This window comes from Vicugna pacos, chromosome 34 (assembly GCF_048564905.1).
Source record: "Vicugna pacos chromosome 34, VicPac4, whole genome shotgun sequence".
Classification (NCBI taxonomy): domain Eukaryota; kingdom Metazoa; phylum Chordata; class Mammalia; order Artiodactyla; family Camelidae; genus Vicugna; species Vicugna pacos.
In genome coordinates, this window is record NC_133020.1 from 21,147,340 (window position 1) to 21,171,932 (window position 24,593).

Genomic DNA, 24,593 nt, shown 5'->3' on the forward strand with positions numbered 1-24,593 from the left:
AGGGAAACATGTTTCTATCCTGCCCTCGTGGTGTCACACACACAGTACCGCGCACGTGCTGTCACACACACAGTACCGCGCACGTGCTGGGAGTTCAGTACTTGGGGGTGGGAGAGGAGAGAGAGAAGAGGAAGGATGAAAGATGCAGAAGTGGGCCTGGGAGCAGCCCCCAGAGCGAGTGGCTGGCTGTAACTGTGGAAACCTGTGTCGGGACCTGGTGGACACTGACCCGTTGCGGCAGAGCAGCGGTAACTGGATGCGGTGGGGTGCGCATAGGCTGGGTCCTCGCTCTGCCGCCTCTGGCGGAGTAAGGCCCGTCGGCCCACCAAGCCTGTTTCCTCCCCCGTGAAGGCGAGGACGGTGACGATCGCACGGACCTGCGTCACAGGGTCGTCGTGAGGGTTTAATGAGACGACGCGTGACGCGCGCAGAGCGCCTCCGAGCGTCCCAGCCGCGGCGCGTTCCTCCCCCGTGATGGCGACCCGGCCCCTGGCTGTGAAGTGCCGTGCTGCTGGCGTGTGGCTCGTCAGGGCACCTCCACCCACTGGGCAGAAGGATGTGTTGGGATAGAGAGAAGACTCCTAGTAGAGATGCTGGCACACGTGTGTTGGGAATTCTGTGAATTCGGCTTCTCGGTAGTAGTGGTTGTGCGACACCTGAACAGCCGGCTGTGTGGACGCAAGTTCCCACTCATGCTTCAGACGTGCTTCTCCGCTCCGGAGCTAGGAGACCTTTTTTTTTGCAACTGTATAGCAGAGTGGATCTTGTTCTAGAACTTCATCGGAAACAGGAAAACTAGTGGACTTACATGGAAATCTGGCGTACAGGATGAATGCTCCCCCCCAGGTGCTCCGCCACCCCTTTTTTCTTCTTTTTTTGCCTGTGGAGACTTACACCTCTTACCTTCCCGTGGAACGGTAACAAGACCCTCCGTCAGCGTCTTGGAGGCCACGGAGAGCGTTTGCCCTGGGTTGTGGAACAGAAGGAGGGAAACCAGAGGTGCGGTCCGTGCCAGCACCTGCGGCCCCCAGCTGCCTTGCTGTCTTAGGGAAGCGGGTCCGCGGGGAAGCCGGAGCTGGTTCCCTTCTTACTCTGAGTAAAAGTCTATTAGCTGGTGATTTCAGCAGACCGTCTGGTCCTGCTGGCACCGCACACGGTCAAGCCCTGTGCTTTCTCCTTGATACGTTAGTGGACGCGGTTAAGTTATGTACTTGAGTCCCAGGTCTTTTTTTTTTTTTTTTAATGTCTTAAAACATACGCTTCTGGAAATCAGACGGGGACCAGAGCACATTTTAAAGTTGTAGCGACTGCCTGCGTTGTTCGGTGTGACGCGGCTCCTCTTTCCTCCCCTTCAGCTTCATCACCTCCCTTCTCAGTGACCGCGCCCAGAGTCAGCCACAGCTGCGAGAGGTGGGCACGCCGTGGGGTGGGTGTCCGGGTGGCGGCAGCTGAATGTGCTCCCTGGGATGGTGGAAAAGTCGCAGAAAGGGGAGCATTTCAGTTTGGCTTTGAAACTGTTCCCCAGGCTTGCAGCCAGAGCACGGACCAGGTGATTCGTCGGAAATCCTGGTTTATGGCACCGCTCTTGGGTTAAATGCGAAAATGCTGTAAAAATGTATTTAGATACATATATGACCTGAGGTAGAAATGCCCTGAGGGTCTGGCACTCAAATGGATGGGAAAATTCAGCAATCTTGAAGAAAGTTATGCTTTACCGACAAGAAAACTCAGTACGTGTGAGTTTGGGATGAAAGGTGAGCCATGTCTGTAACCCTGGCAGGTCAGAGGCTGGAAGACAACCTCCACAGGAGCCACGGAAGACGGCTGATGAAGTACGTGTTCATAAGTGGGCAGGAAAGGGGAAGACTCTCAGGTCGGGATGAATAGAAAGGGAATTCACCGGCAAGCACTCTGTGTGCTGGTGGACGCTGGTTTTGGTCAGAGGCCCATGGCAGCCCGAGGCGGAGAGTCCAGCAGACAGCCAGCCCTCCCCGCTTTGTATAAAAAGGGTCCATACGCCCCAGGTCGGCTGGCTTTGGTGAGACTAAATGAGGAAAAGAAAGTACAGCAAACAACTTCTGGATGATAAAAGGCCCATAAACCCAAGTCCTGCAAGGGTGACAAAGATACGGGATATCTTTGCCAGGACACTTGGAAACTTAGACTACATGAGCAAATGCCAAGAAAAACGGAACTTAGCGAAACTAGCTGAATGTGAAAAAAAAAAGCCTTGGAAAAAAGAGTTAGTAATAAAACTTTTTCCCACAAGTTTCAAGGCCAGAAAGTTATATTAGTGATTTTTATTAGACATACAAGGAACAAACAATTTCAGCCTTGCAGAAACAATTCCAGAGAACTTTTAAAGGGACGTACTTTGTAAGGCTCGCGTAACTTCACACCAAAACCTGACAAGGCACACACAGGGATGACCTGTCTCGGCCATGAGTGTAAATGCAAAACTTCCTGCACAAAATGTTGCCAGTTCAAAATTAGTGGATGTGAAAGAGAAAGAAATGCTTGAAGAGGTTAGGTTTATTCCAGGAGTTCAAGACTGGTATCATCAGGAGCCTAATTACAGTAGTCAGCACGTGAAAATACGGTAGGAGGAAATGCAAATGAGCACCTCGGAAAGCATAGAAACTTGACATTGATTTGTCATTTAAAAAAGTCCTTAACTGGCTAGCAGTAGATGGGAATTTCCTGCTAGAGGACAGCGACTAAACATTACACTACTTACTTACGGATAAAACTTAGAAGGCGTTCCCTTTATGACCAAGAATGAGACAGAACGCGTGCTGTCATCACTTCTGTAGGCTTTCCAGACTGTGCAGCGCGGCAAGTAAGGATCGTGAGATAAGAGAGAGCACTGTCATTAAGTTATGACACGGTTGTCTACATAGCAAGTGAAAAATCCAGAAAGAGTGTCTGAATCAACTGCTGGATACAATGTCAATGTACGGAAATGAGTTGCATTTTTATAGCCTGCATCAAAGTGAAAATTACATTTTTAAAAGGATACTGTTTAACCTAACATTGAAAAAGTATAAAGTGCCAGAGAATAAATATTAGAACGTTTGAGATCTTTATGGGGAAAATTATAAAACTTGTTTGAAAGATACTGAACTCCTAACATGTCTCTCTCTCATGAACTGTTCTACAACGGTGCCTGGGCTGTGGTAGACGCGATACTCTTTGCAGGAATTCCAGAGTAGCTGACGTGCTCTTAGACATCAAGCCTTGTAAAGCTATAATAATTAAGACAACGTGGGTCTGGTGTAGGAACGGGCAGACCAGCGGATCATAACAGAAAGCACAGAAACATGCCCACGCTTCTGGGGACACACGATGATTGTCAGAGGTGAAGATAGAATGGATTTTTCAATAAATGGTGCTGAGACATTGGATTTCCCTATGGGGAAAAAAAATAAAATTAGACCCCTACCTCACATCGTACAAAAGAAATCCGTTCCAGGTGGATTAAAGACAAAATGTGAAATGCATGCAGCGCTTTAAAACTCTTGGAAAGCTTCTCAGTCAGGGGTTGTGTGACAGCCGCAGAGGAACAGGAGCAGATTGTGACGGTTCATTCTGTACGTCAGCCTGCCTGGGCCACGAGGTGCGCAGGTGTCTGTCCAGGCTTTATTCTGGGTGTTTTTGGATGAGATTAGCATTTAAGTCAACAGACGAGCAAAGCCGATTGCCCCCCGTCATGGGCAGGGTGGACACATCCTGCTCTGTTAAGCCCCCCAGTCAGTTTAAGGCTGGACTAGCACAGCAGAGATCTCCCCGGAGAGAAGTGAACTCTGCCTGAGTGATTGGAGCTGAGACTTCGGCTTTTGCCTGCCTGGGGCTCGGACTGAAACCCTGGCTCTCCGTGGTTTCGAGCCTGCCGGCCTCTGTCTGCTCTCAGAGTCCCCAGCTGTCTGCTCCCTCTCAGACCTTGGCGCTTGGCAGCTTCCACAACCACCTGAGCCCGTTCCTTATAAAACATGTGTCGCACATAATTCCTTGTAAATATATATTTTATAGTATGTTTAATATAGCGTAGTACTATAGTATCGTTGTGGTATGTTTATTTATTCTATTTTAATTAATGTGTTTTGTTCATCAGGGTGTTTACTGACAGCAGTGTGTGCGTGTGTGTGTGCTCCACTCTGTGCGTGTGCTGCCGGCTCTGCTCCCCCGGACAGCCCTGACTGACGCACACACAGCAAGCAGCACTGTTTCTCGGTCACACCGACTGGAGGTTAGTGCGGTCAGCTCTGCTTTAGCTGTTGACGGAGGTGTCTTGTCTCACTGGCTCATTCGTGGACCCAGCTGAGCGGCAGCAGCCACTCAGAGCGTGGTTTCCTTGGCGGTGGTGGAAATGCCCCTAACCACACGGGCTGGAAGCCCCAGTTTGCGTCTGGTCTGCTAGCATCCCGTTGCCCAAGCAAGTCACATAGCCAGGCCAAAATCAAGGGTCAGAGAAGTGTGCTCTGCCCACCGCGAGGCCACGGCGAGGGTGTGGGTGGATAATAGAGGCCGTAACTGCAGGGGAGCAGCTGTCACCACCAGCTCAGTCTGCCCCTGGCAGCCGTATAGAAGTAGGAGATACCGTATGACTTGGGTGCAGGAAGAGACTTCTTAACCAGGATGTAAAAGTTATAAATCCTGACATAAAGGTGTAGTAAAGTCAGTTACATTAACATATTTCTGATCATCAAAAGACACCACGATGAAAGTAACACATAAACCACCTGCTGGAGGAAGTTTTCTGTGCATGAAACTGATGAAAGATGTCTAGAATGTTTGTTCACTCGTGTGTTTGAGGCACCTCCGGACCAAGAAGGAGGAGGAGGACAAGCTGGGGGAGGCGGGCAGAGGTCTGACTGAGAGTTTCACGGGAGCAGCACCAATGCTGCATAAACAAATGGAATGTTTAACCTCGCCGATCGTTGTTGAAGTGACCAAAGAACCTGGTGAAACTGAGAAAGTAACCATGAGAAAGCCTGAACTGACTGATCGGCATTATCGCTAAAAGTGAGACAATCACCGTGTGTCTCTGTGTGATGTAGTGAGTGCACACCTTCCCTATGGAGCACTGCTGTCAGAAAGGCAGAACGATCCCAAACTACCTCGACGCACTTGTCAAAAACCAGCTGACCGTAAAAGTCAGGGTTCACCTCTGGATCTGAGTTCTTTCCCGCTGGTCTTCTGTCCATCCTGCCGCCAGTGCCGTCCCGAAACTCACAGTAAGTTTTGAAGTCAAGAAGTGTGAGTCCTCCAACTTGATTTTTCTTCTTTCCAATGGCTCTTCTTTTTTTGGCTCTCTTTCATTTCCATATGAGTTTCAGGATTAGCTTGTCAGTTTCTGCAAAAAAACAAAAACAAACAAACAAAAAAACCCACGGAGCTTTCATAGGGACTTGCCTGAACCTCTGGGTCAGTTTGGAGAGAAGGGCCATTGTAGCAGTGGTAAGTCTTTCGGTCCACGAGCATGTCTTCTTTGCATTTCTTTACATGTTCTTTACTTCCTTTCGGCAGCCTTCGTGACTCTCAGCGTGTCTCACCTTTCTTCTGTTAGACTTACGCCCGGGCATTTCCTTCTCGTTGATGCCGTGTCAATTGGGATGGTTTCCTCAGTTCCGTTTTCGGACTGCCCATGGCCTGTGTGGACGCACAGTTGATTTTTGTATATCGATCTTATATCCTGCAGCCTTTGTGGGCTTGTTAATTTTTTTAAGTGGATTCCTCAGGATTTTCCCCTGTGTAAGATCGTGTCATCTTCAACCCGAGAAAGTTGTATCTCTTCCTTTCCCACATGGATGCTTTAAATTTTTGTTGCCTGATTTTTACTGGCTATCATCTCTAGTTCAGTATTAAACAGAAGTTCTGATAACAGACATCTGGTCTGGTTCTTGTCCTGGCCTCAGAGGGGGAGCATTCAGTCTCTCTTCACAGAGGACCGTGCTGGCTGCGGGCTTGTCGCAGACGCCATGTGTTGAGTTGAGGAGGTCCCCCTCTATTGCTGGTCTGCTGCATTTTCATCATGGAAAGGTTCTGAAAGTTGTCAAATGCTTTTCTACATCTTTTGAAGTGATCATGCGGTTTTTGTCCTATATTTTAATATGATTTATTACATTTATTTTATGTGGTAAACCGACCTTGCATTCTTGGTATAAATCTCAATTTTTACATCTTGCTGGGTTTGGTACTTCTTGCATCTATGTTCATAAGGGTATTCCTCTATAGTTTTCTCCCTTTTTTTCCTTATGCTGCGTTTTTTATGGTTGTGTCAGGGTTTCTGTGTCATGATCCCTGTTTCTCTCACTTTTTGGCATAAGATGTGCAGAGTTCATCTTGGTGCATTTCTGCCCTCAGAGCACGGTTTCTCCAGGGAGGCCATTCAGCTCAGTGGGAAGCCGTGATCTTGGTGCCATGGTGTTCAGTGCTGTTGGTGGTTGTGGCCTCTAACTGTGGAGGGGGTAGTGTGTGGGTGTGGTTCGCTCTTGGTTCTGGGTTATACATACATGGTGGGCCCTCTTTTTGTATATGTGAGTAAACACAGTTTGGGATGAAATAAGAAAGTCGGTAGATTCCATTTGTACAATGTCCATAAACTGATAAAACTGAGTAATGATTTATGTTGGAACGTATGCATCAGAGGTATAAATAAAGAAGGCACGAAATAAGTACCCCAAGTTAAGAATAGTGACTTCCTATCCCAGGGGAGTCCGAGGGAACAGGTAGCAGCTGCCCTTGCAGAGCTCCTGGTGCTGAGTGTGTATAAATGTGTATTTTGCTCTTGGCTCTGGAATGTATACAAATACCTTACAAAAATGCATATGACATTTCACATTGCTCACTTATGAAATCTAGAGGTGGTGATGGGCAATATAAAGCATTGTTAAGTCAGTTTTCCCGTCAGTTATAAGTGGTCCTTAAGTAATTTCTGATCTTCTGCCAAGTGGGCCCGGAGTACCTTCCTGCCATGACTGTCCCGTCCTTCTGCTGTTGCAGTGCTGTTTGCTGGATGTCCATGTCGATAAGGGGGGATCTGACCATTAAACCATGTTAAGAAAAGTCAGTTGCATGTATGTTGTATACTTAAATGTGAACGTAGTCCAGCAGGATTTAGAAGACCATCGTGACCTTGAGATAGACAACACTGTCTTATTCATTATACAGAAAGCTCTGAACATGAACATGTATAAAGGAAAAAAAAACTTATTAAACTCCATTAAAACTTAACACTGTTTATCGGAAGTGCCTTCAGCGGATTTTGCTGTTTCCACACAGTGGACTACCGCACGATTAGGAGAAGTGCAGGACTGCGGCTCTGCCCAGCGGGGTGGGCAGATCTCACAGGCACAGCACCGGGTGAAGAAATCTGTGCTTAAAGTTACATACTATGTCATTCTGTTTGTATGAAGTTAGAACAATAGGTGCAACTCATCTAGAGTTTGAGAGAAGCGGTTACTCTTCATCTGGAAAGGGGTGTGAGGGGCTCGGGGTGCTGATGAGGTTCCATTGTTGGTCTGTGTGCTCTTTACGTGAGCGTGTTCACTTAGGATTCTTCAGGTTGTACATTTGTTATTTGTGTATTTTTCCATATTTATGTTGCATTTCAGTAAAATGTTCACCAAAAAATTTTAGATGCATGAGAGCGTGTGTAGAGGAGACCTCCTTTTGTCTAGAAGTAGGAGGACTAGTCTGCTTATGCCTGCTCGCTTTTGTGTGTATAAAATATCCTTTCAAGTTACGTAGGAGCCTGAAGGGACAGTGTGCCAGGAGCGGTGGAAGGCGGGATGGGAGGGAGATCTTGTGAGATGTGTTTAAGTTCGTAGAAGACGGACACATCGCACGCTCTGTTTATTAGCGCTGCTGTACGTGTGCCGTTGATGACTGACTTTGTGCTGAAAGAACATACCGTGGGGCACCGCTTCAATCTAGTTGTAGATGAGATTTTATATGAATTAAACTGATAATATGGCGTCATCCTCGCTGACAGTTTTCAAAGGGGCAGGCAGTGATCTGTGTCCGTGTAAAGCTTGCAGCTACGTGAACACACGTCCAGGGAGCTCTGCTCACTGTCTGAACTCTCCCAGCGACTGGGGCTGTCGGGTGCTGCTAGCTGCACGTTAGCTCGATCACTTCTGAGAAGATACGCAAAGTACAATAACTCAAGCACCGAAGAGCTGAATGTACGTGTTTACCCTCCGTGTTTAACGGCTGTTACCAGTCAGTCCGCTTGCGCCCTCCTCTACATCTGGAAAGGACTGTAACCAAGGTGACCTCTTGTCCAGCAGCGGCCTGACATCAGGGCTTCTGATGGGTGTGCTTGGCCGGCTGATTATCTGGTCGAGGTCGCTTTTAGGTAATAACAGATACTTTTGTCATGTATTTTTTGCTTCTGACTTAAGATGAGTGTGTTTGTGTAAATTCTGGTTTTGGAACCACCCAGAGCACAGGGAAACGGCCTGCCCTCTTAGTGTCTGGTGTTTTAGTGTCTGTCTCCTTTCTCTCTGCTGTGTTTGTGGGTGTTTTTAAAGCATCTTGTCTCGTCTCTATCTGCTCATGTATTTTTCTTTTTTTCTTCTTGCCTTCCTTGAAAAAGCCCTTCCTGCCTGGCTTTAGAGCAGGAAATTATCTGATTAATCCTAGCTCTTTCTTTAAAAAGGAATTCTTCGTCCTGGTGAGGCAGAAGAATCTTAGTTTGCGCAAATAAAAGTGACTCGTTTATGTTCACCCTGCATCTGTTATGAGTCAAGTTTATGGCTTTTATTTCCTAAAACCCTTCTAGAGGTATTTATTGTGATTTTGTACCTTATATTTTTATCTCCAGTATATTGTTATTTCCATGTAGGTTTCTAGACCATTTCCAAATAAATTCCTTAAAAGGGACTATGACAGAGTGTTACTTCTTAAACCTTGAGTTTATCAAAAAAAAAAAAATGAGGTTCTTTCTGACCTGCACTGAGGAATTACAGTGAAGGGAAGATGAGAGCTGTGTTTCTTGACCTGCTCTGTCTGTCTGACCAGGGACAGTGCAGGATATTTGGGGGTGTGTCTTCAGTGTCGGGGACCCTGGTGCTGCCCGTTGCCCAGCCCCTCTGACCGTGCCCGGGCCGGATGTTCAGCTTTCCCCTTTCCCATGTCTGTCGCAGGTGGAGGAGTTACTGATGGCCATGGAGAAGGTGAAGCAGGAGCTGGAGTCCATGAAGGCGAAGCTGTCCTCGACTCAGCAGTCCCTGGCGGAGAAGGAAACTCATCTGACCAACCTCCGGGCCGAGAGGAGGAAGCACTTAGAGGAGGTCCTGGAGATGAAGTAAGTTTGGTGGCGCCGCCCTCAGGCCCGCGAGTCGGGGAGAGACGCGTCCTCGCTGCTCTCACCTTCCGGCCCCGTTCATTGCCCCTTAGCCTCGCTTTCATCCCACGTGTGTTTCTCACGCCTTAGAACGGGTCTGAGACAAACCCTGGTCCGGCAGAAGTGGTCTGCCTCCTCTTCACTGACTTTAGTGCATGTATCTGTGTCAGCTGGTGTCTCTGAAGTCCCCAGAGCCTTCTGGAAAGTCAGGCAAGTGTTTGCGCTCACTGAGGAAGGTGACTGTGGCTTCTGGGGTCACAGGGTGGCTAGGCAGGTTTTAAAACCCCTCTCTTACAATAAACATTTCCGGAGGTGCACAGACATCGAGAGCGCAGTGCCCATCTCCACATTCCACCACCAACACGCGCGCTCGCCAGGGGTCTTCACGCACTGCCACTTCCAGCAAAACCTCGCCTCCCCTCAGTTTCCTCCCGCCCCACATCCTGGGGCTCCCCTGAGGTGGTCTGTTGTGAGGCACGCGTGCACCCGCTGTGTGCCACGCGTCTGCTGCTGCTGCTTCTCTGCGGCTTTGAGAAGCTCTGGTGTCCTTCCCTTTAGAGGTGTCTCTTTTTTAGGTCCCATGGCGTGTTCTCCATTCCCCCCCCCCACCCCTACCCCCAGGTAATCCTTACTCGGATTTTGCTGACACCAAGTCTGCCCTGGGCGCCCCCGGTTGCCTTGTCATCTCAGGGCAGCATGTGTTTTGTTGTCTTTTCTTCTGGCTCAAGGGGGCTCCTCCTCCCCCTCGTCAGGCCAGCTTCTTGCTTCTGTCTCGGGGCGAAGCCCTGGTCCCTCCTCTGCAGTCTTTCTCTGTTAGTTTTCTGCCGTGTGATCTTGCTGTCTGTCTGTCGGCTGTCCTTCCCTGGTAGATGCGCGGCCTCTGCCCTGGGCTAACAGGCCCGTCTGAGCCCGGCTAGCGCTCCCCGCTGGCAGCGCCTCTCCTCTGCCTGGAGCTTTTGGGGAGGGGCGACACCAGGTTACGCCGCAGCTGAGGCTCTTGCTCTGGTTCCTCGGCGTGCGTTCTCGTGAGGCCTGAGTATTGTGATGTCATGACAGTGGCCCTGGAGTTGAAGAGACAAGTGTTGGGGTGTCACCTGTGCTCACAGGTCGTCAGGCCGCAGTGCCAGGGTTAGGGACCCTTTAGAACAGCGTTGCAGGTGACGCGCTCTTGGAAGCGGTGAGTCCTGCAGCCAGAAACTGGTCGAGACGCTGGAGGAGGGGGAGAAGTCACGGTTCTGAGTAAGCAGCGTGACGAGAATGAGGCTTACAAGTCAGTTTGCTTCTTGGGAGCACGTTCGTGGAAGAGGTCCTGGGCCTGGTTTTGTCAGTGGCGGTAAGAGAACAGAAGAAGCGTGGGTGTGACGTGGGGGAGAACAGGCTGTCGGCTGTGATAACGCCTCAGCAGAAACCGGCCCTAAGCTTAGGTATGCACACACAGAACACCACGAGTAACACGGTGTGGGGTCGGATACAGTGCACTTTTGATTCCTTTCCACTGCACAGCTGACCAAGGGAATACACGTTTTTCTGCTGTATTCTGGACTCCTTTCCAAATGCTGAACAGTTTCTGCTAATCACCTGTCCTGGGTTGGGAGTGTCTGAGAGTCTGTAACTTTGATCAGAATTTACTTCATTCTGTTGCCAGTTGGTAAGGTGTTTACGCCCCCAAGGAGTCCCGCGTGCTGTGTGCGTGCGACTGTTCACGGCACGTGGACGGAGCGCGCCTCCCGGACGGAGCGAAGGGGCCTGAGTCTGCGTTCCGACTCTGCCGCTCACTAGCCCTGCGACTTCCGCAGGTTCCTGAGCGTCCCACGCCAAGTCTCCTCGCTTGTAAACTGGCAGGAATAGTTGCTCCTGCCTCTCTGCGTTTTCATGACAACAGGATGAGAAGTTACTAATACATGTAACTGAGAGCAGTGTGCAGCACCGGAAGCACTTAATGCTGGGTGTTATTAGCTTGCTGCGCGTATTTCCTGGTGATGATTTGCAGGAAAACAAAGTTATTTGAGCAAAATTTAAAAGAAGGAAGGCAGCGTCCTGCCTGTGGCTGTCGGCAGTGACGACGAGGTTCTCCCTTCTGTAATCATGGCGGGACCCACCGGTTTTTAAATGTGCACGTTGTTCAGTTGTTGGTAATTGAACAAGTGAGAGGGCTTGTTCGCTATGACCCGGGAACTTGAAATGTGGGCGAAGCGTGAAGGGAACGCAGCGTGCAGAAGGGCCTGAAGCAAGCCATGTGTGCCTGAATCTGGAGGAAGAGGAGTCTTCCCGAGGAAGAGGCGGCTGGCCCGTGTGTGGGACAGCTCTTCAGCAAAGCACCGAGTCGTCTGGTTTCCTGGACTAACCCTGACCTGGTCAAACCCAGAGGAATGTCCTGATGGTCCTTGTCTGTCCCTAGTGTTTATGATTGTAAATTCTGAGTGTCTGCTGCAGATGAATGGCGGCCGTGAGCTTTGGGAGATGTGGAACGGCTCAGCTGGTAGGCTGCCAGCGATTCAGCAGGCGCGCTGGCGGGCCAGCCCTGAGGAGAAGGAACATTTTTATTGGCAGATCCCACGTTGGCGCTGCTTCTCCTCATGCTGTGGTTTTGTTAGCTGTTACTTTTTATTCCACTTTTATGTTAGCCTCTTTGCCTAATAAAGGAAGGATGAATGGGGAAGGGGGAAAATAATAAAAATAACAGCCATAGGAAACGTGAAGTATCAGTTCAGGGTATGAGCTTTACTACCAAGATTTCCCGGTGAGCTAATTCATCCTCCACCGCCCTGCCTTCAGGGTCCTTCTGCAGGCTCACCCTGTGCTGGCGTCACGAAAAAAGCCCGCGAGACTCATTTTCCACTTTGAGTAAAATTGTTATCAGACTGTAGATGGACTACTCTGAGGACTGGTTTGTTTTGGGAGGTGGTGGCATAGCTCTTTTGTTTCTTTGAGAATCTGCAGCTGTTTGATGAGTAATAAATACTTTATCATCCATACTGTTAGTAACGTTGCTGGAGAAATCCAGGCCTCTGTGAGCTACGTTATACACTCATGAGATGCCTTTTGGCTCAAGAAAGCCCTAACTCCCCACAAACAGAAAATAAATTTTCATATGAGCCTATGAAGAGTCCAGTAGTATAATCTGAATTTTGGCATTTAAAAAACCTTTGCCTTTTAATTTCAGAGCGGAAAGTAGACTATGCTTAGAATTAAGAAAGCTGTAGAAAACGGTTCCTGGGGGAGGCCAGGCTACTTTGGGTTAGTGTAGTTTGGTGATCAATCGATTATACTTCGAATCATTAAAATGAGACTGTATTTTAAGTTATTTTATCCCCTGATATTCTGTAGGATTTCATTTTAAAATTTATTGCAGAGTTGCTGACATTTAAAAAAATCCCATTTGGGGGTTTCTGGCAGTCTTCCAGATTAACCACAAAGTTGATAACAGTTATGCACATCATATCCTGGCCACAAATTGAAATGTATTTTAAGTTACAAAAGAATTGGAACATGTATTCTCTTTGCAAAGTCACGCTTGTTTAAACTTCCACCAAATGCATTTATTTGAGTCATTGGACATATGATGAAGGGCTCCTCGTGGAACTGGAGGCATTTTTCACAGTGACCTAAAATGCCAAGGTTTACATTATTGTGTAGGAAATCAAATAAATTGTTATGGAAATTTCCTGCGCTTGAGTTGCAAAAGAAAACAAAGTATGCTGTACAGTGCGGCGATAAACAAGTAACACCGGTGGGACTGGTCCTAACTGAAGCACAGAGCGGAGTCTCTGCCCACAGTCAGCTGTCCCGTGCCTGGGGGCTTGCTCCCTCGGCGTGCTCAGCTCTTTAATTCTGCCCCCTCTGCTTCTACCCTGGCATCCAGCCCTCGTGCTGCCTACTTCACAGAACGTGTGATAGCAGCTCTTCCGACATCCTTCTTCACCAGAGCTGGGAGTGCAGCTGGGGCTCTGAGATGCTGTAGGTCAGGGGTGGAGGTGGGTTCGATACGTGTGGTGATTACTGGAGTGCCCTGCCTCTCCCTGTTCCTGCGCTTTTGACCGTGATGCTCAGCTTCTCACCAGATGATGCAGAAGTAGGACAAGCGGCTTTCTGAAATGGTTCTGTTTTCTTGTAACCTGAATTGAAATCTGTTATAAAAAACTCTAAACATCCCTTGCCTTTCTTCTCCCTTAAGCCTAAATCCATCCCACTTTTTAACCGTTTAGGGTCAGGTGTAACTTCCAAACAGAGGAAACCACATTCTTTAAAAACTCACGCTTCCTAATCATCTTTTCATATAAAAAGTCTTGAATGACTGGAGTAATCTCTAAGTACCAAGTCACGAACGGAGCTTTCCGGACAAAGGCCCCCCAGGCCCCTCTCTTCTCCAGCGTTTAGAAGTCTTTCTCTGCCCCGTCAGCGTACGGTCTGTGTGCAGGAATGTCCTCCCTCGTGCAGGGTGAAGGGAAGCAGATGGGTCCTCCTCTTTCTCCCAGAGGGTGAAGGAGGGGGATGGCTATCTCACTTCTTTCCTACCCTTTCACTGTTTCCTCTCCTGGAGGCCTGGGATCAACCCCAGTCCCTCTGTTTAATACAAATGAAACAGTTAAAGGGTTAACTGTTGCAGGTGGATAATCTACTGCCTTAACCTAAATTGCAGTGCTCATTTTAAGAATTTTTTTTTATGTAATATACCAGTATGAGGGGTTTGTTTGTTTGTTTTGCTTTGAGATTTCCTAAAAAATTTTTTCCTTTCAGGACCTTCCTTCTCAGTGTCCCTCAGAAAGTACCATACAAGGAATTTGCTCGTTCTGTAAATGGGTAAAGCTTCCTTCAAGCTCTGCATGTAGAAATAATAATTCATTTATTTAATCATAAGCCCTTCCTGCCTGAGGATTCTGAGTGAAAGAGTACTGTAAGGTGCTCTTTCTAGCAAAGACTGTGTTTACATTTTGAGCCAGTTTTCTTACCTGTAAACTGGGGTAATAATATTTAGACCCAGCTCATGAGGTTGTTGCAAGGATTAAATAAGATAAAGTAATAAAAACACTCTGAAATTGGTCAGGCTGAATATTTGCAAAGTAGGATGCTCACAACTGGAAATCCAGTTTGCACTTAACTTTTCAGATTGGTGGTTTTCTCATTCTGAAATGAAAGGGTCTCCTACATCCCTGAGATTCCTGTGGTCTAAAAAATCACGCGGTTATCTGACTAGGTGACCTTCTGACATCCCTTGATTCTGTGGCTGTATATGCTCTGAGTAAACCAGAGAAGTAATTTATACATAAACAGTATACTGAGCAGAAGCTGGGGGTCAGATGTCCGTAGGTCCTTGGCTGCGGGCCAAGCTGCACGTTCACTGCCTGAGACTGCCCGCGGCATACCCGAGATGAGCTGCTGTGGGGATGGAAGTGGGATTGTGACTCAGAGGTGGAACAGCAGTGCTGGGGAATCTGGAGTTCCGAGCCAGTCCAAGTGGCAAAATTCACATTAAAACTTCAGGCATCTTTCTGAGATAACAGAAAGCCCAGGTTTTAGGAGTAGAGATCGTGACCTGCGCTACGTGAACTGAAGATGCAGTTTAACAAAACTGAAAGCTCCAGGAAAGTTGATAGAATTTGGAGGATGAATCCCATCAAGACAGAGAGGTCTGGGAAATACCCTGGGCTTTCAACACATCAGCCCGACAAAGCGTAAACCCAAGCCTACACACGTTCCAGGAGCCCAGGCAGTAACTGAATCATCTACTGGAATAAAGACCGTTGCTTTCAGAAGAAAGTGACAGAGCCCAGCGTCTTTATGCTGCGTCATCTACAGCAGCCTGCATTCGACTGAAAAATACCGCCGGACGTTCAGACAGGCAGTAACACATGGCCCAGAGTGAAAAAGGCGTGCAGCAGAAGGCAGCTCAGAGAAGGCCTAGGTACTGGATTTGAGAGTGACCAGCACGCTTTAAAGACTTAAAAGAAAATGTAACGTCAGTGAAACAGCAGCAGGAGGTCTCATCTGAGAAAGGAAAACCGTTAGAAAAATGGAAATTCTAAACCTGAAAATTAACTAATTCACTGGATGGTCTTAATGACAGATTAGAGCCGTCAAAAGAAAGAAACCATAAATTTTAAAATAGATCAACTGAAATTATCCGGTCTGAGAAACGGGGAGAAAAGGAATTTTTACAGAATGAACAGGGTTTCCGTGACGTGTTGGACAGTATCAGGCGGGCCAGCGTGCGCGTAGCTGGCACTGCAGAGGGTAGAAGAGTGAGAAGGGAGTAGAAAGAAAGATTTGTGAAGATAATGGCTGGAATATTTTTTTAATTTGACTTAAAATACATTGATTTAAGGAGGTGTATGGGAAATCTCTGTGCCTCCCTCTCAAGGTTTTTGTTCATCTAAAGGAGCTCTAAAAAATGGAAGTCTTTTTAAAACGCACACGTATTTACAGATGCTAGAAACCTGTGAAACCAAGCAGGGCAAATGCAAAGAAATCCACACCTGTAAATGTTGTAAGTTAATTGCTGGAAACAAAGTATAAAGAGAAAAAAGCAAAAGCAGAAAAAAAGACAGCATGCAAAGGGAAACTGGGACAGCCGAGTTCATGTCAGAGACACTGGAGAGCGGAACAGAATGATTTAAAACTTCTTTCAAAGTACAGAAAGAGGAATTGTCAGCCTAGAATTCTACGGCCGAATAAAAACAGTCTTAAAAGGTAGAGTTAAATACAGGCATTTCCAGATAGATAAATATGAAAAGAACTTATCTCTAGAAAACACATTCTGTAAGAAATGCTAATGAGCGTTCTTCCAGCTGAAAGGAAATGAAAGCAGATGGGAGCGTGAACCCACAAGGAAGGAGTGGGGACACCAGACGTGGTAAGTAAGCAGATACATACAGAAGACTTCTTTCCTCTCATATTTCCCGTAAAAGACAACGGGCCGTTTAAAGCAAAGAGAATAGCCGTGCAAGGTGGAGTTTACAGTACACATAAGGGTGAAAGGTAGGACAGCCAGAGCACCGAAGATACGCGGGCGGAACTCGTGGTCGTAAGGCTGTGGACGTCGAGAGGTGAGAAATACAGAGTATCCGTGTTGAAGTCTTACAGTTTCTAAATCTGAGCAGACTTTGGTAAGTTAAAGGTGCGTAATGTTATCTGTAGAGCAACCTCCAAAAACAAAAACCAAAAACCAAAAAGCTTAAAATCCAATAGAAGAAACAAAACACACTAAAAATTACTTCATTTACCCAGAAGAGAAAGGACAGCAAGGGAACAGCAGAGGAGTGAAGCCGAGAAGGGGCAAGTGGATGATGGATGTAAATCAGGTGTAAATACCAGTGTTGTGTCCCAGTCACACGGACTAAACACTCCTGTTAATGAACAGAGAGTATGGGAGAGTACTGGGGTGGACTGGAACAAGGCAGTGCTGTCTGCAGGACATAGAGTACAATGAACACAAACAGGCTGAAATCAAAGAGTGGACAGCGATGTTCCTCGTAAACAGTGATCATAAGAAACCTGGCCTGGCTTTATTAATCTCAGATGACATCCCTGTTATGAAGAACATCCCTGGGGATAAAGAAGGACGCATCATAATGACGACGGGGACGGATCATCAGGAAGACATCACAGTCCTTCACGTGCATGCACCTGGTAACGGAGCCTCAAAACTCAGGAAGGGCCAGCTGACAAACCCACACTCATTATTCACTGCTGGAGATTACAACCCCTGTTTCTCAGAAACTGATAGAATAAGTGGACAGGAAATAAGCAGTAAAAATATAGAAGCTCTGAAGAGCGTCAGCTTGACCTGTTCAATATTTATAGAGTAGTGCACCCAATAACTGAAGAATATTTATGTTTTTCCAATATGTATGGAATGTTCACCAGTGAGGACCATATGCTGAGCCATAAAAATAAATCTGAGTAAATTTCCAAAGACTGAAATATGTCAGAATTGTTTTCTGACCACAATGGAATTAAGTTAGAAGTTAATAATACGACTTCTGGAAAATCCCCCAAATGTTTGGAAATTAAGTTACACAATTCTAAATACCATGGCTCAGAGCAGTCATAAGGAATCTGAGAAGTCGCTTTGAACCGAATGAGTGACATTCTGTGTTGCACAGCTCAAGTGATGCTTACGGTGAAGTCTGTGCCTTTAAATGCTTATTTTGCAAAATAAGAAAGTTTAAATTCAGTGATCTGAGTTTCCACACTAAGAAACTAGAAAAAAGAAGAGCAACGGAAATGAAAGTAAATAGAATGAAGGAAACAATAAGGGTCAGAGCAGAAACCAAGGAAACAGCAAACCGACAACACAAAATCCACAAAGCGGTTCTTCAGAGAGTTAATGAAGTTGGGAAGCCCCTTCCTAGGGGAACCAAGGGGAAAACACAGACGTACGAATCACCGACATTCATGATGAAAGAGGGTAAGAGAGCATTTCCCGCGCAGGTCTAGGGGAATTTGAGAAGAGGGTATTTTGAACAGCTTTGTGTCTGTAAATTTGATAACTTAGGTATAATAGACAAAATTCTTGAAAAACGTGGTTTATTAAAGCTGGCTCAAAAAGGAATAGAACATTGAGCAAGGCCTGTACCTATCAAAGGAATTTAATTTGTAATAAAAAATATTTCCATAAAGCAAGCTCCAGGCCCAGGTTAGCTCACTGGTGACTTCTACTAAACATCTAAGTAAGAAGTAGTGCAAGTCTTACTGAAATTCTTTCTGAAAATAGGGAATAAGGAAATACTTCGTAATTCGTTTTATGAGACTAGAATTGCCCTCACACTTAAACCTGAAAAACACATTACATAAAGAAAATTATAGATCCGTCTCTCTTATGAACACTGCCATAAAATTCCCCAGCAAGTTCTTAGCAAATTGAGTCTAATCTAAAGAAGAAAGCTAGTGAGTCACAACCAAGTTAGGCTGATTTCTGGAAAGCAAGGTTTGTTCACTATTCTAAAATAAGTTAGCTAAGTTCACTACATTAACAGTACAGAAAAAAATCTTAAATTATCTCAGATGTTCAGAAGGTTTTTTAACATACTTACGTACAAGAACAGGAGGCAGTTTCTTTAGCTCAATAAAGGGCGTGTATGAAACTTCACTAAATGATGGGCACTTTCCCCAGAGGTTGCAAAGGACATAAAGACATCCACGTCCGTCCCTTGCTCGTTATTGTGTCGGAGATCCGGGTTGTGCAGGACGTCAAGAAACAGTAAAGTTCAAAAGGAAGTAGAAGGGTTGTCTTTATTCACAGACAATACGACTGTCTAAGCAGGGCAATACGTAAAAATCCGTTGTATTTCTGTACATTCGCAATGAGCAAACGGAAACTGAAATTTTAGAAAATACTGTTTACGATGACATCAAAATGCGTCAAGTACTTCTGAGTAAATTTAACAAGACTTGTGCAAGATGTCTACATTGAAAACCACAGAACATTACTGAGAGAAAATTTTAAAATATCTAAACAGATACAGGGATGGATCTAGTTCATGATTTGAACTGTTCAGACTTTAAGCGGCTCATTCTCCCCACATTTATTTGCAGCACAATCCCAACCAGAATCACAGGAGGATTTTTGTAGAAACTTCCAGTCAGAGTCTTAAATTTATATCGAATTGCAGTGGCTCTTGCAGGGCTACCCCAGTTTTGAAGGAGAACGGAAGCAGATGACTTGCACCGCCTGCTCTGTAGTCTTGGTATAAAGCGGCAGTAATGAAGAGGTACGCTGCAGGCACGAAGGCTGGTGTGCAGAGTGAAGGGGGCAGAGATGGACCCACGTATATGTGGTCAAAGGCACTGATACAATTCAGTGTGGAAACACTCATCTTTATAATGGATGATGCAGATACAGCGGGATATCTGTAGGGTAAAATGAGCTAAGGCCCTCATACCACATGCAAAAGTTAATTCAAAATGGATTCCAGACCTCAACATAAAAGGAAAAGCCATAAACTTCTGGGAGAAAATAGGAAACTTTGGAGTAAGCAAAGATTTCTTAGTACAGAAAATATACTAATCATAAGGAAGAAATTGGTAAGTTGTACTTCATCAAAATTAAAAGGTGTTCTTCAAAAGACACCATTAAGAAAATGAAAATACTCGAATGATTCAGGTAAAAGGTATTTACATGAATAGGGTTCTGTATGCAGCTTTGCAGGTGATAGTGACATTTCTGCCACGTCTGTGTCTCTGAAGAATTTACCCCATTGTCTTACAGCCGTTTATTTGCAAGCTTTATTGTCTTCCTCTAGACTCTCGACTTTGAAAGTGTTGTTCATCTTGAATCCTGAGAAACATGCACAGTACCCAGTGTATTGGCATGAAGTAAATATTTTTTGAATTGTACCAAATTTTTCTCAAATTATGTTCGAAGAGGATACATAACCAAATTCCTGGTTGTTTTAAACAGCCTTTAGTAGTGTTTGTTGTTACAAGTTAGATCTTCCAGGTGGACTGAACGTTGTTGAGTTCCAGAGCTCATCTTTTCTCTCTGGTTTAATGTTATGGGGAATCACCTGGCTGGGAACAGGTCCTAAGGGAAATACCTGTGATGTACATGTCAGTCTTACACGTAAGTCGCTGTCACAGGAGAATCAGATGAACCCCTGCCTTGAGCAGAGGGCTTCTTCGCTGTGCGTATGAAAGTGGTTACGGCTGGATTCGTTCTTTTTCTTCATCGCCTTTTCTTCCGTGTAATGACATACTTTCAGCTCCCCATGGCCATTGGTACAGTTTCCCACCAGGAATTAGGTTGTTTCTTCTCACTGTGTTTGTGACCATGCATTTCTGGTAGAGATACTGTTGCTTTTTCGAGCAGGGTGGTTACTAACTAGCAGAGGTGGCCAGCAGTTTGATCTTGAAATTAAGCTTCGTTTCACAGGGGGCAGCGTACGCATGGGAGTGATCCTACCAGAACACACCTGCCTGCTGGGGTCTTGGGGTCACCTTGGGGTTGTCTCTCAGGCTCGTGGTACCAGACAGGCAGTCATGCTGTCATTGTCCCTTTGTCCTCGGCCACATCAATCCTGCGTAACCTCCTTTTCTTTCATCATTTCTTGTTTTTATCTTACGGTCTTGCTTGTGTGTATTTTCTTTGTGTTTGCATCATCTTAGCTCATTTGTAATATATTTGTAATCCTCAGATGTGTCAAATTGCCTTTATCCAGTCAGTGTTCAAAATCTGGAGCAGAGGGTTAATGTTATAAAAAGAGACAGTGAAAATAGGATAGTTCTCTTTCATGAAAGTGTGATCGATTCATTCAAAGAATATCTAACAAATTGGGGAAACATGATATAATGTTAAAAAAAAAAAGCAGGACTGACCCCCACGCAGCATAAAACTGATTTTTCTGTGCGTGTATGGATACATTTTTTAACAAAAAACAAAAGCTGGGAAGAATAATCACCCAATGCTCAAAGTACTTATCTCTTTGAATGCTGGAAATATGGGGGGATTTTTTCTTTCTCATACTTGTTGAATTTTCTAATTTTTCATAATGAGCATGAATTACTCTTAGAGTTAGATAAAATAAAGGCTATACATTGGGGGTGATTGATTCAGAGATGTGTATGGATATTTATTAACTTTTTGAAAAAAATCGAGATCTCTATTCACTGTCTTTTTTGTTGTTGAAAGGCAGAGAGTAGAAATACTCATGGTTAATATGATAAAGTCTCATGTTACCATTTTCATTAGCTTTTATTTTATTTTATTTTTTAATCTTTGGGGGTGTGTGGTATAATTCACATCACTGAATTGAATCTGAACTGGGTAAAAGTACTGTCGTGGCCTTTCTGACGTACTGGTGTTTATTCAGAACATTTTTTCCTAACCAATTGCTCAGTGGAAATAAGAATTTCCTACTTTCACCGGGGACATACATCTGGTAACGCTGGACTTACGTTTAGAAACCTTCAGAAGCTCCATGTTGCAATCAGCTCTCCATCATTTGTCCCTGGATCTGTTTCTGGCTTTATTTCCCTCTCTAGTTCTTGTTCTCCAGAAACTGTTCAAACCTGCATTCTCCCTGTTACAACCGTTCTTGTCTTCAGTGCTTTCTCCGTGGTTCTGCTCTTAGGTTCTACCCCTTCTCACAGCTGACACCGGATCACGGTGGCTGGAAGGAAACCTGAAATCTTCTCAGTCGACACAAGCGCCCCTGTCGCTTTGCGCTTTGTTTTAGAGCATTTGACACTATTTATGCCTTGTTTCTAGACTTACTAAATGTTCCAACACGGTGCTGAGCACTGTGGATAAAAGTCGCTGAGACGATGTGTTCTTCCCAGCGTCACAGAGCTCAGAACTGAGACACGCACTGCTTTGTGCGGCGTGAAGCGTGGGGTTCCGCGGGTGAAGGTGAACGGGAACGGCCATGTGCGGGGTGCTTCGTTTGCCAGAACGACCTGGAGGAGAGAATGTATGTTATTACCAGTTGCCTGTCTGTCGTGGCCGTGCTGGTTCACTGCTGCTGCAGGCACTGCTCTAAGTGCTGGCTTTGGTAGACCAGAAGTCTCCGCAGCATTCTGCACTCAGGATTGTCTGGAACTTTTAGTCTTTCATAGGAATCTTATGATGACACCGACTAGTCCTTAAAAAAAAAAAAAACCCTCTCAGGACCATGGTAAGAATTTGCATTGATTTTATAGCCCAGTTTAGGCAGAGCTGGGTATTTTTGTAACAGTGAGTCTAGCCATCCGCTAACGTAGCCTGTTTATCCATTTATTTTTCTTTCATGACCTTCTTCAGTATCTTGTGCACTTTCTCAGCACACCTTACACGTCTGCTAGATTTGTTCCTGATTCCTCAGTGGCTGCTGTCATGAATGGTATCTTTTTTCCCTTGAATTCTTTAATCTATTGCTGACTGGCGGGTGCTTTTAAAGTCTATGCTGTGTTTATGCCCTGTTCTTATTCATATGCCTTGTGAGTTTTATCCTTTTTTTCTTTTCTTTCTTTCTCTCTTTTTTTCCATTTTCAGAATCCTTGGCATGACCTGTTTAACACCTTTCATGACTCCTGCACAGTACACTACACATACTTCAGATGTACAATCTGATGAATTTTGGAAGAGGTACACACCGGTGAAGCCACCACCACGATCAGGACAGCTAACGTTCCCTTCACCCCCCAGGAGATGCACTTGTCAGATTCCTGGCTCGTCCCTCTCCACCCCTCTCCTCCCTGGTAGCCATGAGTTTGCCCTCTGTGTCTGAGTCTATTTCTGTTTTGTAGATGAGTTCATTTGCGTCCTTTTTTAAGATTCCACACGGAAGCAGTATCGTGTGGTATTGCTCTTTCTTTTCCTGGCTCGCTTCACTGAGAATGGTGTCCTTTTTCTCTTCGGTGTTACTAGAAGTTCGTCTGTTTTGTATTTCTTTTTCAGGAGCCACATTGAAGTTTGCTCACCTTTGCTTATGTTTGTTTTTATGCTGCTAGTTTCTGTTCTGTTCTGATTTCCTTCTGTTTTCCTTACATTTACCATGTTTATTTTTTTCCAAGTGACTTGAATACTTTTAGTTATTATAGAAGCCTGTGATTTTTTTCTCTAAGCCTCCCTTAGCTATATCCAAATTTTTATCTGTAGAAATTTCTCCTTGCGTTTAGTAAAGTCTGCTGGGCTCGCGAGCTTTCCCCCCTTAGTCTGTGTTCCATCCAGGGTGTGGCGATTGAATCCCACGGAATCAGGGCGGAGCGCTCAGTGCTGCGTGCACAGCACCACTGCATCGTGGGGAGAAAAGAGCAGTCTGCAAGCCGTGAGCAGAGGACGCCTCCGTGCAGCTGCGGTGGACGGGTGTGAAACCGCCCGCTGACCAGGGCCCTGGCATCAGACAGTGCGTTGCCTTTGTCCTCAGCCTGCTTCGCGGTGATGTCACCACTTCCACGTAGTGCTGGGTCTCGTTCTGGGAAGTCCTCCACTGCCTCCTTCCACAGGGGACCTCCCTTCGTCTTCCGTCGGCCAGGCGGAGTCACACGCCACGTCTGGGAGGGAAGACGGCCCACTTTCCTCGTCTCGCTCTCATCAGTACCCACCCCCGAGGCCCGGCCCGAGGGCGCCCACCCGGGGCCAGGCTGCAGCCGGACGGCTGCATGAAGAAGGCCGTCCGGGGGCGGGGGGGGCGCCGGCTGCGCAGCCCGGGGCGGCTCCCCCCGCCCCCCGCCGCCTCCTAGCGGCCGGGTTCCAGCGCGCCGCCGAGGGGGCCCGCTGGCGGAGCGCCTGCTCCCGCCGCTGCGATGCTCCCCGGCGCGGCCCGCGCACCCCCGCTGCTGCGGGCAGCCTCCCGTCGCGGCCCCTCACCCGCGCGCGCGCGCGGGCCTGTCTCCAGGCGGCGCGGCCCTCGGGTGCAGGCTCCGCCTCCGGGGCCGCGGTCTCGGGAGCCTTGCTCCCTCAGGGCAGCTGAGTCCGTGGCGCGGCGAGTGTCGCTGGCTCTGGGCCAGCCTTCCTGCGAGTCTCCGCGCGCCCGCCGGCCACTCCTCCTGGCGACCCGTCCCCGCCCCGGGCCTGGGGCCTCGCCTGGTTTGGAGCCGGAGGCGCCCCGCCTCGCCCTCCGCCGCCCAGTTGCCCAGCCCCGCGCGGGCTTCCTCCCGGGGGCGCTCCCGCCGCCCCTCCTCGTGCTGGCACGGGGGGGGGGGGGCTACTTCAGCTCGCCCTCCTGTCGCGCTGTCAGTTCGAACCTATTTCATGCAGTTTTCGTGAGTTTGGAGCAAGAGGGAAGAGTCCGTTTACGCTGGCTTAGTTCATAGTATTTGTCAGAAGTGTAAGTTCCAGTTTAAGCCGAACTTGTTTTCAGAATGTTAGGGTTTTTCCCTTCTCTCCTGTCCTAAGTTTTTGGGGGGCCTCTACTTTTACGTACGTGCTTTCCCTTCATGAAGCCTTCAGAATTCATAACAAGGGTTTTGATTGCTGCTTTTCAGACAGAACATCCGTGTAAGATGTTTGCCATTTCCTATAGAACGGGGTCGATTACAGGGCTCTCGAACCAGAATTTTACGTGCACAGGTAGCAAGAGGCAGTGATGAAAGAAAGGTGTGCTGCCCCCTCCCCGTCTCTGCCTCTGAAATGCCGTTTCGTTCTCTTAAGTTTCTGCAAGTTGGAGGCTTACTTGCGCTTAAAAATTGTCGTCTTTCCCGAAACTTTGTGTGTCTTCTGGAATAGTTTATTTTTCCAGCATACTCTAAAGAAAAAACAACCCTTTCTGTCCCCAGCCTGCCCGCGATGTCCAGCTCCTGTTGCTCCGGCCCAGAGTCCCACTCCGCC

The 24,593-nt window shown here is 46.9% G+C and overlaps 2 protein-coding genes across 8 annotated transcripts in view; one reads left to right on the forward strand and one right to left on the reverse strand.

The window, feature by feature from the left end:
- Window positions 1–24,593, reverse strand: part of FBXL14 (F-box and leucine rich repeat protein 14) — a 429,592-nt gene that overhangs the window by 253,001 nt on the left and 151,998 nt on the right. The window lies entirely within an intron of this gene.
- Window positions 1–24,593, forward strand: part of ERC1 (ELKS/RAB6-interacting/CAST family member 1) — a 294,829-nt gene that overhangs the window by 176,168 nt on the left and 94,068 nt on the right. For all 7 annotated transcript variants that reach the window (XM_072954473.1, XM_072954472.1, XM_072954475.1 and 4 more), the window contains one exon: window positions 9,150–9,310. In XM_072954473.1, coding sequence (XP_072810574.1) covers window positions 9,150–9,310 — 161 coding nt within the window. The remainder of the gene's footprint in view (window positions 1–9,149; window positions 9,311–24,593) is intronic.